Raw genomic sequence first — 19,827 nt, forward strand, 5'->3', positions numbered from 1 at the left:
TCTCTCTCTTTTTGTTTCATTGCTGTGTGGTTTTGTTTCCTCTGCTTTTCTTCTCCTTCCTTCCCTTTTCATTAATTTCAAACTGTGGGCAGAATACAGATATGCAGCATCAGATTTGGCTTTACTGAGGAAGGACACTGGGAGATGTTAATGGTCCAGTTTAGTGTTTCTCACTAGTAAATGAAAATGTTTCTGCCTTTTTACATTTGTTTTTGCCTTTTCTGTTTTTATCTCCAGTGGATAAAATAGATTTTTTGTGATTTATAGTAGTAATACCCAGGAAGTTGAATGAGAATCACTTCTTAGTTTGATTTTCTTTTCCTTCTCTTGTAGTTTTATTTTCTCTCTTGCTTCCATCTTTTTAATCTCATCTATTTTTCCCCTCTGACATCTCCTTTTCCTTATTTTTTTTACAACATGCACACTTCTCCATTTCTTTTACTTTTTTGTTCTTTTTTTCACTTACAGTAGACTCCTGCTCTTTTCCTATTCAGATCCCTCTTTACTATATCCTAGTTTCTTTGCTCCTTCTCATCACAGCTTTCAACTCCCATCTCACATTCTGTCTTTTCCTTGTCTCCTCCTCTCTCACACCTAGCTTGTCCTTTCGCTTTTTTTGTCATGGTTTCTCCTGTCCCTCTCTTTTTTTTTGCATTCCTGTATTTCCTTCACTGTTTATTTGTGTTCTCTTTAGCTTTGACGCAGCAGGGAGTTAACACACACACACACACACACACACACACACTTGCTTTGGGAGTATAAAGGCTTGTTCATATCAGCTTTGACATCAGTCAACTGTCAGCACAACTTTTATCTGTACATCTCTGTTGCTCTCTCTCTCTCTCTCTGCCTGTCTGTCACTGTCTCTCGACCTCAATCATCTTTCATTCAGTCTCTCTCTCAAACACACACACACACACACCCCACACACAGTCTCTCACTTGGAAGCGGCTCGTCTTTATCTTCTTATCGTTCCTCTCTGGTAGAGCTGCTGAATAAATCAACTGCAGCAAAAACCAGAGATGGAGGCAGGGAGATAGAGGGATGGAGGAGGCAGAGAGGCATGATGGGATATGATATGACAAATATATATCGTGCATATTCCCGCTCTCACCCAGGGAAAGGGACAGACAATGGAAAAGGAAAGAGCAAGGACGAAAAAACATAGAAAGAAATCCAAATTCAAAGAAGCGAAAGATGTATATTTAAGGGCACTTTAACCTCTAAATAAACAGATATGCACGATGTAACAGTGGTTAGCACTGTTGCCTCACAGCAAGATGTTACTGGGTTTGAATCCACCATCTGATTAATAAGCATATTCAAAAACTGTACTCTGGCTAAAGTGCTGCTAAAACCAATAAAATAATAAAGCAATAAAAATGGTTAAAATATTTTTAAATGTCTGATTTAGGTGAAGAACTCGGTTTCAGATAAAGCTTATTTGGGTATTGTGTGCATGAGATTTGAAACTAGCTGGAACATAATCACGAAGTGTGGTACAGTCGGTGTTATTTACTGTCCGTCTGGTTTTCAAGCATGATGCAGCTCTGCAATGCAAACTAAAACTCTCCCAAATATCAGAAGTCACATTCACTTTCTTGCACTTCATATAAGGTTTGAATATGTGCAAATGTATCAAGTGTCTACTCTTTGTATCCAAAACCAAGGTAGCAGTAGGATAAAATAGTACTCCACTGTGAAGTCAGGAACTCGACGAAGCCTATTTTACCCTTTATGCAAGGGTTTTGTGGAGCATGAAGTACGCACACTCATGTATGCACATCAGTGCAATGTGGACAACAGGACTAATGTGGAACCCTGTGAAGGCAAAAGTGCCTTTTTTTGGCTACATGTGTCTCTTAACCAGAACAGGAAGCTGAGTGAAGCTGCAAAACCTCTACATCATTAGAAGCTGGCTTGTAGGGTTTCCTTCCGCCTGTGCTCCTTTACTCCTCCGCCAGTTCCTGGTGCCTTGCATGTTTACTCTCGTTGGTTTCCTCATTATGGTCTTCTCATGGCATTGAGAGTTCCAGCTGTTTTGTGGCCTCAGAGGTGATGATTATGTCTGGTTTAAGTGATGTTTTGGCAGTGTGCTCTAGGAACTTGTGGGTAGAAACATTGATATCTAATGCACAGTTTTTTCCACACCGGCTGTTGGACTACCTTAGAAATGTGCACTGCTGTTTGACACAGAACTTAATTCTTCACTAATTTACCCCAATAATGTATGTTCTGATGAAAAATACTAAAGGAAAACAGAATAATAGAAAGTGTTGCAGTCTATGCTGACAGTGGACCCAAACACAAAACTGAAAAGGCAGACAGAGTTAACAAAACATATCTGACCTTTTATAAGGTAGGTGCAAAGTTTAAAAGTAAAAATACAAAATAAAAAGTAAAAAAAAATACAACCCCCCCCCCCCCCAAAAAAAAAAAACCAAATCCAAGAAACCCCATAAATAAGCAAAGAGCACATAGGGAGAACACACTCCCTATGTGTTCCCTATAAACACTCAATAGACAATAGACAAGGATAAGAGAGGACTACATATTGTTTAGGGAACAGGATAAAAGACAAATGGGACACTAACTAACAAAGTAAAAGAGGAAATGCCAAGAGAAGGAAGCTGAACACAGAAATGAAAAATTCACACAGAAAGAAACAGCCATAGAACATAACAGAGAGAACCAGAAAACACCTAATAACAAAAAACAAGGATAGGAAACTCACAGGAACTCCAAACTGGGTGAAAAACAGGAACCATAAGAGTAAGAGAAATCAAAGCAGACTGTAATAATGTTAGAGTGATGAATAAATAAAAGAATAAAGGAGGAAAAAAACTAAAGTATACATGCATAGATAGGAATGCATGGGTAGACAAATTCTCTAATCTCCTTTGGAAATATTGTTTCCCTACTTCATCTCTGTGCCTCCAAACAAAAAAGGAAAAAAAAATCAAATTGCGAGTTAATGAGGTGCTGATGGTATTATTTCACAGCCGGGTGCTCGTGCGCGCTGACTGATGCTGCGTGCCGACCTGTTAATACAACAAATTAGGAGTTGAGCTTGTGTTCTAACCCACAGCAGATCTCAAGAGGAGGTTCAATGTTTAGCTCAAGGACACTTAGATGATGCACACTGAGTTGAGCTCACAAAGTAGTGGAAATGTGGCACATGCGGTTTGCTAATACAAAAACTCAGCTCATTTGATATTCGTTGTTGTTGAATGTGTTCCTGAATAATTACACATGACCCGACTGATGTGATCTTTAATGTCTTCCAAGGTTGAAAACAATGTTTTTGAGTTTATGTTTAGTGGATAAATCCAAAGAAACTCTGGAATCGTGTTTGATAAGCCATGAATACAGAAACACAGATAATCTCCAAAGAAACTTATATCAGAAGACATGTTTATGCTTTGTGGTATGAAAAAAATATTTGGTATGATCACAGTAAGGCAACATGCTTTTGGTGTCTTCTTTTTTCATATGTCAAGGAAGTAGATAACTCTTCTTGCCTTAAATTTTTCTGTGAGGAATATATATATCTTATCTTTTTTAACTACAAAGTTGGGCAGCAACAGGGAGGAGCTCCCCAATCTGTCTTGCTGGGAAATGTGTTGGGGTTTTGGTAAATATCACGTTTGTACTTATGCTACAAGAAAATTCTGTATTTTTGAGCACTATGATATAAACATACTTGGAGAAAATGATTTGTACTGGTGCAAGATCGCCTATATAATATGTGACCAACCACTTTTTAATTTTAATACTGTGTTACAATATGAATTGTATACACAATACAACACATTTCTGTTGAGTCGACGAGTTGCTGGACAAAAAACTCAGCTTTCTTGTTTTTCCTCTGTAAACCACAGTTAATTTAAATTCAAAGCAATCAGCTTCAGTTCAAGGGGTTTTACAAAAATGCTGCATTAAACACAGCCATTTTCATACATCAAAGTAATTGACTAACAAGCAGTGTTGTTACCAGGTGAAGCCTGTTCCCATGTTATATTATGACAAAAAAAAGCAGACGTAGTATTTAAAGTCAGTAGTGGGCATAGGCAAATTCTAGCTAAGCCTGGAAGGCCATTGAACACAACTAAAGTGTATGATAACAGAATTGATTTCATAGTTAAGAAAAATTGAATTGAGTTCAGTTTATTTATATAGCACCAAATCACAACAGCAGTTGCCTCAAGGCGGTTTATACTGTAAAGTAAAGACTCTACAATAAAACCCCTTCTCAACCTAACCAAGTCAAGATCACTCTTGAGGAGGTAGTTCAAGAGTGTCAGGAGGAGGAGGTTATTGTCAGCATACAGTCAAGAGTTGAAATACAATGGGCTTACAACCACAGCACCTTGGTTTGCAGAAAATCAGATTTAATAGAAAACACCTAAAAGTCCAACAGTTCAAAGAATCCAAAGATTCTTTGGGTAAATGAAACCAGAGTGAACTTGTAGGTTGGAAAAAAAAGTATAAAAAGGAAATGTGAAGCACAGTGCATCATCTGTCAAACATGGTGTGGGTGTGAATGACTGCCAGTAGAACTGGGCCAACAGTGTTTAATGATAATGTGTCATGGATGAATTATGAAGTGTACAAGGCTATACTCTTTGTTCCTATTCAGACAAATGCAGAAGCAATGCAAGAGTTTCTCAAGACAAAGAAATTGGATATTCTTTTATGTTTAAGTCAGTCACCTGATTTCACCCCAGTAGAGCATGCTTGTCATTTATTACATATAAAATTATATATCAAAGGGCTAGTGTTTGATCTGTAAAAATTCCTTCTGGCAATTTGTTAGTGCGTTTAGGCTTTACATTTCACATTTTGTATTGATCCTCTTGTAATGATACAAAACAGGAAACTTTTTTTTAATCAAAGGAAATGAATAAAAACAATCACATTTTTCTTGCTTGTATGCGGTATATTAAATTGAATATTCTAACCTTGTCGCCTTCTGCAAAACAAATAATGAAACACGTTATGGAAGTAGATTAGGTGAGCTGCAGAAAACCACGTTAGGCTGGTTAATGGTGCAGTATGTTTAGTTCTACAAACACACAGACGCACAAACACACACAGACACACACACATTCGAGAAAGGTGAACTTCTTAAAAATAAAGGCCAGAACAGACCAAACAGACTGTTTCTGTTGGAAAATGTCACCAATCCATCAATCTGATAGGTAAAGGCCAGTCTTCTCATTATACAGTGCGCCTGTGTGTGTGTGTGTGTGTGTGTGTGTGTGTGTGTGTGTGTGTGTGTGTGCGCGTTCCTCTGCTCTTTTAGAAGAAAAGCCTGCTGACCCAGCGAATGCACTGCAATCAAACACGCACACACTTTGCGACTTGTTTTAATGAGCATAGTGGTGGTCATCTATAATTCATTTTCAACATGTCTGGTCTGATCACTTGGTTACTGTTTTTGTGTTTGTGTGTGTGTGTGTGTGTGTGTGTGTGTGTTACAGCTGATAACAGGAGCAGCCAGCATTATAGGAAATAGTCTCATAGTATGTATTTATACCAGTACATCACAAAAACATTATAATTAAATTGAAATTCTGGAAAATTGCTTGTTTTGTGTGTATCATAGTAGTTTTAAGCACTTAAGTTGAAGGCAGCTGGATTTCTTTTTAGGTTCATGAAGACATTTTTTCTCTCATCTAAAAACCTTCTTCAGTTCTGAAAACTGACTGGGAGTCATAGATATTAAACCCGTACTGGGGTTATCATCTTGGGGGCGGTCCTGTTGGTCACAGAACCTCCATGCCTCATGTAATTTGCTACCACCACATGAGTCAAGATGTGATTCAAGGTGTGGGTCATTACAATCATATAGTGTGAGTGGGAGAGAAATCATCTGGGAAGGAATCTCAAGATTGATGCATGTTGACAATAGTTTGTGTAATTTTTTTATATTTAAATATTTTAAATAAGAAACTTACATTCATTCTGTATTAATTCCATTAATTCAAGCCTTTTGTGTTTTTTACCAGTATAGTCAATTTGAGTAATTTTTATTTAGTAGCATGGCTTTTTTCTAGGTACTATACACCCTTCTATGGGGATACATGGAAAACTTGAGGCAGGGAACAGCAGCAAGACCCAAGCACAGAGCAGACACAGTGACAACAGATATAACATTAATAAAATCAGACACAGCATAAAGGGAGTGACAAGGATGGAGCTGGGTTGCAAAGTGTCTTGGACTTGAGGTTTAGAAGGACATGAGCTGAGCTATCAGCTGATGCAGTAGTCTCACTGTAATGTTTGACTATCTCTGGATAGGGTGGTGGAGACCACAGTTGCTACACAGGTTCTCCTCTAATCTCTTGCCAGATTTGTTATGTCAAGATCAGACAGCCTTTGATTTTTGACTCAATCTGAAAGTTTGTGTCATGCCTCAAAGTCAATTTGTTATATTTTGGGAACTAACAGCGAGCTGAGCTGAACAAAAGAGTATGTCTGTGAAGGTTCTCAGTCATCCAGGTCATCGTAGTCAAAGGAGCTTGCAAAGAAAAGCGTCTGGACTTCTTTAAGTTGCTTCAGTTGAACTGAAGAAGCTTCTCGGATGAGAGGTGAAACGTCTTCAAGCAACTTAAAGAAGTCCAGACGCTTTTCTTTGCAAGCTCCTTTGACAACAAAAGAGTAGTTAGAGGACTTGTTGCTCATTTAACTTGTACTCAAAGTTCAAAACAGTTTATGTTTACCTGTCTTTTAATACAGCGTTTTAAAATTTGACACGCCTTTTACTAAACCAAAGGGTTCCTTGCCAGTAGCACTGAGTAATGCTTTTCTCTTTCTTTAGGTGCACCACTCTTCACTACGACTCAGAGCTTCCTTCAACCTCCATCATCATCACTTTTCACAATGAGGCCAGATCAACTCTGCTGCGGACCATCAAGAGGTAAACACACATCTGAGACTTCTATATGGTAGAGCTCAGTGATAAAACAGCAATTGTGCTATGTAACTCACACCGAATCCCAATTCTAGGAGGATTTTGGTTATTGGTATCTAAATGTTAAAGTCGTGAAGAAAGTAGACTGGGAGTACTGGGATGCTAGGTGTACATCAAAGAGAGTGGTAGCAAAGGAAAAGGCTTATAGTGAGTGGTATGTGAGTAGGACTTGTATTGATAAGCAAGGTAGAAAGACTGAGTTGGAAAGGATGTGCAGCAGGTTAGAGTGATTAAGGATGGAGATGGAAATGTGCTAACAAATGAAGTGAGTGTTGGGAATAGATGGATGGAGTACTTTGAGGATCTGATGAATGAAGAAAATGAGGGAGAAGAGGATGGATGAGGGAAAGTTGCTGAATGAAGTGCAGAGATTAGTAAGGATGAAGTGAGGCAGTCTGTCTGATCTCATCCTTGTGTTAATGTTGTTCCTGAATTAAGATAATGTTTTTCCAGGATCAACAATTGATGATGAGCTATGATGTCATAGCTCTGTGACTTGGAAAAAACCTACACATATCCACTCAGGAAAAAAATCATAGGTAGGGTTAGGGGTTACAGGGCTAAAGTTAGAGTGTTGGTTAGGGTTCACCGCTTTATGGTTTGATGTGTGGTGTGACGTGTTTCCATGAAGCAAAACTATGGCATTGCTACAATGTGACTGGTCACTTGCAGTGTTGAACCTGGACAAACATTAGTTTTATTGGTCCAGGAATAAGACCAACACGATGATATCAGGTCGAACTCTCAAAAGAGAGGATGAAAAAACTCTGTGGAGGTATGGAGAGAGGGCAAAAGACTGACCAGACTGTTTAACACAGTCTTGGAGAGTGAGAGGATAACCGAGGAATGGGGAAGTTAATTGCTACCAATTTTTAAGCACAAGCGTGAATGCAACTACACTCGGACAAAGCTGATGTAGTATGGTGAGTAGTATGACTTTATGCTGAGAAAAAGCACTACAGATATAATGTATCCTTTGAGAGTGTGGATCTAGAGAAAGCATACTGTAGTAACAGTATAGGTGAAGAGGAGAGTACAGGTAGGGTGGAGTGGGTGGAGAATAGTGTAAATGGTAAATGGACTGGTTCTTATATAGCGCTTTTCTACTCTTTCTGAGCACTCGAAGCGCTGTACACAACTTGTACATTCACACCCATTCGCACAAGCACATTTTTCTAATTGCTTTCTAAGTAACATTCACACACACATACTCCATACTCCGATGGATGCATCGGAGAGCAATTTGGGGTTAGTATCTTGCCCAAGGATATTTGGCATGCAGACTGGGGAAGCCAGGGATCGAACCACCAACCGATCAGTAGATGACCCGCTCTATCACCTGAGCTACAGCCACCCCAGTGTCTGGGGGAATTTCTTGCAGAACAGTAGAAGCAAGAGTGAAGGGGAAGGTTTACAAGATGGGGGTGAGAACTCCTATAATGTGTAGTCCGGACATGATGGAAAAGACAGGAGGACGAGTTGGAGGTGGCAGAGTTGAAGTTGAAGACCAGGATGGACAGGATTAAAAATGAGTGTATCAGAGGGACAGCTCAGGTTGAGCAGCTTGGACATGGACAGAGGAGGGATACTGGATGTATAGGACACAGGATGCTGAAGATGGGGCTGCTAGGCAGGAGGAAAAATATTAAAACTACAGATGATATGTGATGAAAGAGGACATGCAGAGGATTTGAGGAACAGAGGAGGATGCTAGAGTGAGATGGAGGCAGATGATTTGCTCTGGCAACCCCTAAAGGAATAAAAGGTATTGAAATATTAAAACGTATCGGCCTTCATCAACCTGTATTGTTCTGACTTTATTTATTGTTAGCCGGTAAGCAGAGCAACATTCAAAAGACACACATTTACATTCTCTTGACCCTCAATTCACTCTATCATTGAACCATCGTTCTGTCAGCAGGTTACCACACCCACAATCAGCACAAACAGATACACAAAGACTCACAGACACACACGCCAAGTTTTGGCTTGAGTTCAGCTCATTATACCATTCAGTCAGCAGGGACTGGCTACGTCTCCTCACTATCACAGAGGACATTTTGTGATTTGTGTGTGTATGTTTGCTGTGTGTGTGTGTGTGTGTCCCCTTCAGCCCTTCTCAGAGCTCTGCAGTTTTCAACCAATTAAAAGACAATCTGTCTCCCTGGGCCCCTCTGCTCCCTTTGGCTCTGTCTCTCTCTCTGTATGCGTACAAGTGTGTGTGTGTTTGCCGGTAGTGACTTGGAGCTAGAAGTAGTTTAGCTGCCTTTTATTTTTACTTTGTGAATTTGGAACGTTTGTGCTCACCAGGGTGCATTAGATCCTCTGAAGCTTCCACGCTGCTTCAAACTGGTTTGCTTGGCATTAAAACATTTGAAGATAAATATACTGTATAGTCCATCTGAAAGACATTAAGCTGTGTATTATTTGTATTCAGAATTCTTTAGGTATTTTTATTGCCCTTAAATGCCAGTTAATATAACAAAGTAAGTTGCTTGCAACAAAAAGAGTAATTGTGTTTTTTAATGAAAGACCGCATTTCTCCCTAGAAAATCGTATTATGAATGGATGCAATGTATTTCCAATCTTCTGTTGTCCAATTTTGGTGAATCCAGTGATTTGTACCCTCAGTTTCCTGTTTTTAGCTGATAGGAGTGGCACCTGGTGTGGGCTTCGCCTGCCAAGCTTGAATTTGATGTGCATTCAGAGATGCTCATCAGTTTGACATTCAAAAAAAAAACTTTTTAAAATTGTCATTGTGGACAGTCTCTCCTTGTTTTGGCTTGGTGTTTTTCAAAAGGAAAGGGGACAAGCCCTGTGTGGATTTGGTGTAATTGTCGAAGAATTGTCAGCTTTTGACGTTTCATATAGTTTTTGTGAAAATTAGCCCTGCCAAACTAAAGGATCGGTGTCTTAACAGAAATCAGCCACTTGACAGAAGAGCTTCAACTGGTGTCTTTACAGGGAGAGTGACGCACTTGGCTAAAGCTCAGACGAGTTAAGGGTGCTACAACAGATCACTTGACATTTGCAGTTTTTCTGAAAGCCAGTGCAGCTGACAACAGCAAAAACAGCCAAGAAACAGAAACTGGTGATGTTATGAGTAATGAGACTGTAAGTGTGGAGTAACTTCTCTATTGGAGGCTACACACAGAACTTTTTTGAGAATAGTAAATTGGAAACAAACGTATTAGATGCGATGTTTACAAAGTATTTTTTTTTTCTAAGACAGAGTGACGCTGTGGGATCACAGAATGTTTCCATAATCCCTTAGTAGGTTGCTTAAGGGTCCTTAAGCCTGGAGAACCCATGGGGTCAGATCCGACCCCAGTGGTTTTCTAGGGAAACCATGGGGTCAAATTTCTGGGTTCTCCAGGGTTAATGGACTATGGTGTGACTTTGCAGGTTGTGGCCCATTAAGAGCAAATTGTGTGCTAATTACATTTGCCCTCACTCAAAACAAACCATCAATTTTTAGACTGATGACTTTATAGCCAGGCAGTGCTTTCAGCTTATATTTGTGCCCTATGAAATTTTACTGCAAGTGCTCCCAAAAGGTCATTCAGTCAAATTCTCATATTGTTTTCGTTCCTATCACTGCTTACCCATTTCTTACCTGTGTAAGTGTTTGAGAGGGTGACAAAATCCACACAGAAAGATGGATGGGCCGGTGGTGGCTCAAAACAAACAAAAACTAGGTTTTGGGGATTGTATAAAACCATTTTTACATTTTGCTTTTACCAAAACTACTTTGCTGGTTTACTTCATTATTATTGGTTTAATTGTATAAGTTTACAGTGTTAAAGACGTATTAAAAAACTACGACATGATTAACTACATGAAAAGATACCAGAGCACATTTTACATGCCCTAATCTGCATCAGCACAAAAAGCTATTATACTTAAATATTTAACTATTAGTTGCATTTATCTTCTTGCCCAAATGTGGCTGATTTTTGCCAGAAGGCTGTATTGGTGTGGCAGTTTTTTGTTTTTTGTTTTATTATTATTTTTTAGATGTGTCAGAATGAGTTCCATGATACTAATAGGTGTCCTTTAAAGTTTAGTATTATAACACGCTATAGAAAATCTGGCTTAACGTACCTTGAATGTGTTGATAACTGGTGGTCCTGCTTAGCTGCATAAACAAGTTCTCCTTGGCAAACACCTTGCCAGAGATTTCCACGAGTACATGAATACCAAATGTTTATAAAACTGCCCCCAGAAAAGCAGAAGGGAAGGACGTACCACTAAACCGAGGCAGAGTTAAAATACTGAATTGGAAAAAAGCTTCAGTATCATACTCTTTGTGTGAAAAATGCTTAAAAATATCAGTGTGCCTGTCTCTTCACTGGATCATGAAAAGTTTGCAAAGATCTTCAGTTTAGTGAAACTTTGTAGACTTTTTCTTTTAAGAGGCTTTGAGAGGCATTCAGTCATAGACGGCAGACAACTGAAGTCTAATTTCAAGCGCCACTATTCAAGCTGAGGGAAAAAAGAATACGAAAAAAAACTTGAATAGCCTGATAATGGAGAGATAAGTTTGCTTTTTACTATCTGCAATCATGTTTTGCTTCAAGGACTCTGAAAACACTGAAAATGTATTGAATGCCTACAATTACATTACAAAGGGGTGTAATTTTGGACCTTTGTGTGCTTTAGGGCTCGGCAGTATGCACGCCGAACTTTAATAAGTTTGATTTGAGACAATGATGGGTACTTTGAAAGCTTTTCATCTGGTGATCAAAGAGTTGCTTTCTGAGGGAGAGCCAGGCCTTGTCGATATTTAATCAAGGTCTGATCCTGAAAATTGATCTGATCTTCTGTCTCCGCTGGGCAAGAGATAAGCAGGCCACATGAGAGAGAGAGAGAGAGAGAGAGAGAGAGGCAATGACAGAAAAAATAAAAATGTGGAGCTTTTGGGATATTTGGTTTTTAATAGATTTAGTTTGTTTTGGCTCTGTGTGTGTGTGTTCATGTAAAACAGGCTCCTGAACTGCAAAGGTTTCATTATGTACAAAGGAGCTACAGCAGGAAATGGGAAAATGAGAGAAAAACCCTACAAATATTATTCTGTGATCATCATTCCTGCTGTTATGTTATGTTATATGTTATTGTATGTTATGATTAGGTTGGTTGTTCTGTTAATGTCAAATTTAATGACATAAAAAATCCTACAAAAGGGATTGATTGTGGCAGCATGTTGCAGATGAAGAAATATATCTATTAAACAAAATCTAGTTTAATGCATTTCACTGTTCATTATGTTTTCAATTCATTTTACATCTTCAGCCAAATCACTGCACACTGAATGTTAATTGAGTGGAGAAAAGGGTTAATTAAATGTTCGGGTGTGATATTTGTTTTGATATCCAGCCCGCACTTATCGTGCATTTTTGTTTACATGCGTTCAATTAACCGCTGATTGTGGTTCGTTTTTCCTCTCTATGTGAGGGCACTCTAAACACAATGACACACAAGACTGCATTAATCTACATCCTTCATATGCCAAGCAGCACGCACACGCTGTGTGTTATCAACATATCTGTTTCACATGCTGTTTTTTGCAAATGAAACAAAGGACTGGCTGAGAAGGGACCCATTCCTGTAGCTTTAGGACATTTTCCATTTTCTGTTGATCATATAATCATATATATTTTCAAGCTCAAGCTGTCACTCTGAATAATCTGGAGACAGGGGCATTTTTGAAGCGTTTTGTTGTTGTGGAAACATTATAGGCAGCATTGCACACTCATCACAGTTTTAAACCCCCGTTCTTATAGTCCAATAAAAATAAATGTTTTTCTTAAGTATTTTAGAATAAAAATGTAAAACACTAACAGAATTATCACTAGGAAGAATTTGGTGGACCCTTCATTGTTTACCTGATCAGTCTGTCTTCAAGACCAGTATGAAGGTTATACTAAATGGTATTTACCTATGATTTACACAGTGGTTTGAAGTATTATCTGCAGATAGTTTTGCTTGCTTTTGTAGTATTAGAAAGTAAATGATGCTATGAACCACAATTAGCATCGCAGTTCAACAGACTTTCTTTTTGTACAGTCTAAATGTAGAATTTTTCTTTAGTAAGGTCAAGTGTTAAATTTGTGTGTGAAATAAACCTCAGGGAGTTGTCTAATTACCCAATTGGTCCATCAGTCAGTCTGTAATCCAGCCAAGCAACCATCCTGCTCTGCTCAGCAGCCAGCACTCACTGCAAGTGTAGAAATGCCACTTCTAGATCAGCACCAGCTCAGCACTTTCTGATTCAGTGGTCCTAAAAAATGCACAGTAAAGAGTCCAGAACACTTCCTTTAGAACTGATCACTCAGGATTTATTAGGAGGAGGACGAGGCAGATTTATAGTCTCCTTCTTGCCTCCTTCTGCAACTTGGCTGTTTTACGAAATCCTTCCTCCCACTCTGTTGGCTCTTTGTCATGTACTTCTACCTGAATCATTATCCCTTTCATTTTGGGCTAAAGCGTTTTCATAGATAAGGAAACCCACGTGTTTTTAGTATATAGAAATACCCAATACATAAACATTATTTTAGATACAAACAGTCTGTATTTAAAATGTTTTTTTTATTGCTTGTTTGACAGGCAAATATATGTTTTTGTTTGTAATTGTGATTTCAACACATGCAGTCAATTTAAATAGAAATTTCTCAGTGGACTCCGTGCAGTCCTGTAAAAAACTAAGTATACTAACTGCTAAGTATACCTTCTAGCACCAGTAACATGAAGTAATCATTTTCTATATGACTTTATCAGTGTTTGTTTTTGCACAATTTGGCCTTAAAATTTCAATCAGGTCTGGACTTTACTTGGCTATAGTAACACCAAATTCCTTACTTCTTCAGCCACTATGTCCTGTTGCATGATCCAGCTAGATCTGAGCTTTAGCAGAGGAGTTCATGGTCTGTTCAATGACTGCAAGGTGTTCAGGTCCAAGCCCAAAGTCATCACCCCTCCAGCACCATGCTTGACAGTTGGTATGAGGGGTTTATGTTGTTGTTTATGTTGATGTGATGTGTTTACTTTTTGCTAAATTTGGCACTAATCGTCATGAACTTTAAAATTTTATATGCAAACTGTAGGCCTGTATAGCGTACGTTTTTGTTTTTGTTTTTGTTTTGTTTGGTTTTTCTCAGTTCCTCTTAGGTTTGCACAGCTTTTCTGACCTTTGGGGAAATTTGCTGGACATTCACTCCTGTCAAGATTATGGGGTTGTGCTACCTCACTCCTAAACGCTACAGTAAAGCTGCCAAAACTCTTTATAGCAGGAGTCGCACTTGATGATCAATTAAACAGTTGCATTTGATTAGCTGCACGTTGCTTCTACTTACCCTCTGAATTCATATGGAAGTAGTAAGGGTGTACTCACTGTATAGAGTCCATTGAAAACTCTTTCATGTGACTGTATTTCTAATAATGTTTCCATGTTGGTCTGTCTGTGGGCTGGAGTTGACACAAAGATGTGTGCATAGTTCCCTAAAGTATTTTAGGCAGGCTTAAGCATAGCATTACTTTAAGCAGACCACAAAAAATCACTCAAGGGATCACGATAAGCTTGCCCACAGCTGCTCCACATCTGCAAGCCACTTTGGAACCCATATAGCTACTCCTTTTCATGCTGTTTCTGACTTAATCAATTGCATATCTGCCTGTTTTATTCTGAGCAGAGCCATAGTACCAGATATAAGTTCCTGCAGATGGAAAATCGGTTTTTGACTACAAGAATTTAACATTGCTGAATAAAGGGCATTTCCAAGATAAATGTATTTGATATCCGTATCAGCTCAGAATAATCTTTGACGAGACTTATCATGTAAATGATACTGTAACATTACAGATCATTAGTAATGAGATGCTATTCCATCTAGATACCATTCATTGCGTCTGTGAGGCATTAGATTAACACTGATGAGCTTATACATACAGCATCCTCTAAATAAACAGTCATAATGAGAATGTAATTAGTGAATATAGAAATAGATTTCTGCAAATTAGCGGGGACAAGACTTTATTTAATGTGGACAAACTAGCACTTTGATTTCAGACTAAGGCTGATAGATTCAGACGTATAGTGATAGATCAGCACTGATGAGACAGTATTTACTGGGTGCAGATATATAGCATAATGCATCACTGGTGGCTAGACAGAACAGAACATATTGAGTGGCTGAATCAGGAATTCGTTCCATGAGAGAGATTTTCTACAGATGGATTTAAGATGCAGTGAAAAGGGCAAAGTATACTGTTTTTAAAAAAAGATGCATCAGCATTTAATACCACATATTTTAATACTGCGTGGATGTACAAAATATTTTAAGGAGATATTTAAGAGATATTTGACATCCATAGGAAAGATTTTTCATTGCTGCCAGAGACCTTGATAGAGAAATAGGCTGGAGGAAGATGGCAGGATGTGGATGAATGGAAAGATCGGTAGATTCAGAGGTGGGGGGAAAAAAAGAGTGATGAATTACTCCAGCAAGGTAGAGGACAGAAGAACCGGCTGTCAGCTAAGCAATCAGGCAGAGAGAGTTTGGAAGGAGGAGGGAGGTAACCAAGCTGAAGCATGAGAGAGAGGGAGAAAAGGTGAAAGCTCCACAGAGGAAAACAGGAGAATTTTGATGTAAGCAAAGCCTGATAGTAGTTAAAACTAAATTAACTTCTTAACTTCTAACTGTAGAAAAAATAATAGGTAATGGGAAACATTCTTCAGCTGATTTACAGTTCAAATATAACACAGACCCCATTCACATGAAGGAAAGAGTGGCAGTGTGTTTTTACCGTAACCAACGGAGCAGAAGAAATCGAGTTCCCAAAAGTTGAAAGCATCACTTCTCAGCTGTGTATAAAACCCTGAGCAGTAGAGAGGCGAGACAATCTAAAACCTGAAGGAGGTTTTGTATTTACTTCACATGTTCAGAAACACATTTTCTGGAGAGTTTTTAGTGCACAAACAAGGATGGTTTAATGGTTTAACAACTGAAACTAGACAAGGCTTTGGAGCATTTTACAAAGTTAGTGGTCAAGGTGAAGTGTTGACTGAGTGTTTGTATCAATGAGTGCGTACAACACAGACTGATATCTACGACTTCGATGTGGCTCAAGCTTTAGTTCTAATTTGGAATCTTCTTTTTTGTTGTTACCAAATTATGATTATTTTCTCACTAAATTTAAAGACATTTCTAGGTGAGAAGAGAGTTTTGAAGATGAATAAAAGTCCTGCTTCACCATCTGCTGCATGTTTGTTGATAGTACAGAATACTTTGACCTTACAGAGACAGTGAGTGGGTCTAGGAAAGTACAGATGAGACCAAAATGATTATTCCCTTATGAAGTTTCACATTTTTGTTCAGATTTTAGCAAAGAATGCACAAATCACTGGTGGGCAATAATGGGCTTTAACTTTGTAATGCTCAAAACTTGTAAAATTAAGTTAAGACAGAAGATTATCTTCTGTCTTAAGTTTTTTACTGTGTGTAGAGTTTGAGCTGTTGCTCGAAAGCATCATACCATAAACAAAAGAAATCAGAGGGGATTAAAAAAATCGTTAATGCTCATAAAGCAGGAGATGGATATGCAAAGCTTTCCCAGGCTTAAGTTACAAGAACTGGAGTGAGAAGTATTGTCAATAAATTTAGGAACACCTTCAAGCCAGATTGAAGTATGCTAAGGACAATCTGGAGAAAGATTATGCATACCAGAAGAGCGTCCATTGGTCCGATGGGACGAAAGCAGAGCTCTTTGGCCATCAAGACTGCTTATGTTTGGGGAAAGAAGAGAGAAGCATACAACACTAAAACCACTGTCCCCATAGTGAAACACAGTGTTGGGAGTATTATGCTTTGGGGATGCGTCATTGCATCTGGAACTGGGAATCTTGTTAAGGCGGAGGGAATCGTGACGACAGAAGGATATGTAAAGATTTTGAAAGACAACCTCCAACTGTCATCAGCAAAACTGGGTCTGGTTCGGCACTTTTCTTCCAGTATGACAACAACCCAAAGCATACATCACTCCTGATTAGCTACGAAGGGGCATAAACAAAGCCTTTACTTGAGCCCACTACAAATCTGTGGGGTGAACTGAAGACCAAGGTCCAAGCAGAGAAGAATGGACTAGTATTGCTCGGGTAACCTGCGTAATACTTGTTGAAAGTACAACAAATAACTGCAGGCTGTTATCCAATAGTCATTCTGTCATAACTCAACCCAGAGCTTCAGACAGGGTGTAATATAGGAAGGTTAGGGGTGGGACATGAAAACAAAGAGCTGACATGATCAAAGACTCAAACACTCTTTGGAGCTAAATTTCTCCAGACATTACCTGATCAGTGAAGTCATTAGCAAACAGGATGTGCAGTCTGTTTAGCCTGATAATCAATCTTCCATAATGTGCTGATGAAATAGCAACAGAATGTCTTTTTGCTTATACACTGTTTATTAAATATCTCTTCTTGCTTAACAGTTGTTTTCATTTTGTTCTTTCACAGATATGTATTTCAGAGGAAGCTTTTATCACTTTTATTCAAAGTGCCTCGCTCTACTCTGAGAGCATGCACGCTCTCAGCCTGTATACATGGCTCCTGTGGGAATTGAACCCCTCACCCTGGCAGTCATACAGTAGCACCCATTTAAGATCAGTGCGATCACTGCCAGAGAGTGGGGTTAAATTCCCACGGGGCCCCACACCTGCCACTCTTTAAAAATGCATGCTCTTAAGGCACTTTGGATGAAAGCACCCTCCAAATGGCGGCTGTAGGTAATGAAAATTTTTCAAAAAATTCTCCGCTAAAAGTGATATATAGAGTGTTGGAAATGAGCGGCGCAGATATAGAGCTGCTATTCTGTGGCAGCCGACTGCGGTATTGTCAGCGGTGATAATATTTTCTGTGAGCTGAAGATAGCTTCTCCCTCAGCACGCCTGAGGGGAGGTTAAGCCTCATAGCTAGTGGCCTGTGAACCAGAGAATGGGAACTCCTGTGTGTGTGTGTGGGTCTGTGTGTGTCTGTGTGTGTTTGCGTAGATGGAAGCTAGTGAGAGGAACTGGAGGTTGTGAAAGGGAGAAGAAAAGTTGTAGCGAGAGAAGGAAAAGAGATTTGTGTCCTTTCATTCATATCTGTTTCATAGATAGATGCGTAGATGGATACAGGGTGATTTAATGGGAACTAATGCGATAAATGCACTGTTTTCTTTCTACTTGATCACCTCATCTCACCGTCTTTATTTTCCCCTCCATCTTGATTCCACCCGTCTCTCCCTCTTTCATTTATTTTCCTGCTCCACACCTTTCCTTCTCCTTCTCCTCCCCCTCCTCTCCATCTCATCCATCAATCCATTCATCCATCTCTCCTGATCGGCCCTCAGCCCACAGAGAGAGAGCAAGAGAGAGTTAGCATCAGGGTTATTTGTCTCCCTTACTATCCTGCCATATCTCTCCCTGACCCCCTCTCTCTCTTTCCCCCCTCCCTCATTATCTTTTATCTCGCCCCACCTCTCCTACCCTCCACCTCCAAGCATCCATAACTCCTCCTGATGGGGTCCAGTGCCCCAGAGACACAGGTTCTCTCCACACCTCCTCCTCCCTCTACATTACCAACCTTTCCTCCATCCATCCCTCACTAGTCTCTTGCTAATTTTCACCTCTGCCATTCTTCTCCATACACAGTACCGCCCTGTTTTTAGTCTCAATCAAGTGAAAGCCCTCCTTCTCATTTCCTCCTCCTTCCCCCCGTTTTTCTTTCCTCTGTCTATCCTTTTCTACCTGTCAATTCAGTTTGATTTCCTTTTTTTCCTCGTTATGCTTGCTCACCCCTCCTTTAGCTCTTTTCTTCCCTCATCTTCCTTTAATTTTCACATTTAAACTTTCTCACCCTTTTCCCCACTTACTCCCCCTTCCCATTCCTGCTCTCTCTTCATCCTCGTATCTTTCCGCCCCTGCCTGTATCTCTTTCTCATATTCATCCTTTGGAACAGGATAAATATGAAGAAGGAACAGATCTCTTTCCTTTCTCATTCCATTTCACCTTCTTTCTGTCTCATTTGGTTCCTTTCTTCTCACCTTTCCTTCTTTTCCCCCTTTCATTTACACTCTTTAATCTCTCCCTATTGCTTTTTTAATATTTTCTTTTATCTTTCCTTTCTTCCTCTGCCCCGTTCCCTCAACTGTGATCCTCAGCCATCGATTTTCTACTTGTTCATCTTTCATGTACTTTCTTGTACCTTTTTACCTTCACTCCCTGTCTTCCCCTTACCATACTTCTGTTCTTCTCTTCTTCCTCCCTGATTTTTCTCTTTTCATTTCTTTCACTTTTCTATCCTCTTTTTTTATCTACTCCATCCTCTCATTTCTTCACTCCCTTTCCCACATTCATTCATCCCTCCTTTTCTCCCTTTCATCCTCCTCTCCTTTTCTCCCTTTTTTTACACTTCTCCAGAGGACATGATGAACGCAGAGGTTATTGAACGGTAGAAATAATGAAATAAAATGGAGCAGAAACCCACCCAGAACAAAACACATTTTCTCATTTTCTTCCAGTAAAACTTATGAATTTTTTATGTTTCAATCTTCCTCTTTAATGAAATAGTTTTTTTAGAGGCGACACGTCATACATTTTCATAACAGGAATTTGGGCTGACATTTTCAATATGTTGTCTCGTATGGCGTGTGCTGCGTACATAATGGATTCATGAGCACCTGAGTGTGTGTGTGTGTGTGCGTTTGTGTGTGTTTGCATCACTGCAGGTTGGCATTTACTTGTCAGCTTTTGGTATATTGCCATGCATTTATGCATTTGTTTTGAACGCTTATTTATGTTTGTGCAAACTGACTAA

At 39.2% G+C, this 19,827-nt stretch overlaps 1 protein-coding gene across 1 annotated transcript in view; it reads left to right on the top strand.

Annotated features, from left to right (window-relative positions):
• The window catches only part of galnt14 (UDP-N-acetyl-alpha-D-galactosamine:polypeptide N-acetylgalactosaminyltransferase 14 (GalNAc-T14)), a 220,890-nt gene that overhangs the window by 112,150 nt on the left and 88,913 nt on the right, over nt 1–19,827 (top strand). Inside the window, exon 3 of the mRNA XM_063495902.1 lies at nt 6,824–6,922. Within this exon, the coding sequence (XP_063351972.1) occupies nt 6,824–6,922 (99 nt within the window). The remainder of the gene's footprint in view (nt 1–6,823; nt 6,923–19,827) is intronic.

This window comes from Pelmatolapia mariae, linkage group LG15, assembly GCF_036321145.2.
Source record: "Pelmatolapia mariae isolate MD_Pm_ZW linkage group LG15, Pm_UMD_F_2, whole genome shotgun sequence".
Classification (NCBI taxonomy): Eukaryota; Metazoa; Chordata; class Actinopteri; order Cichliformes; family Cichlidae; genus Pelmatolapia; species Pelmatolapia mariae.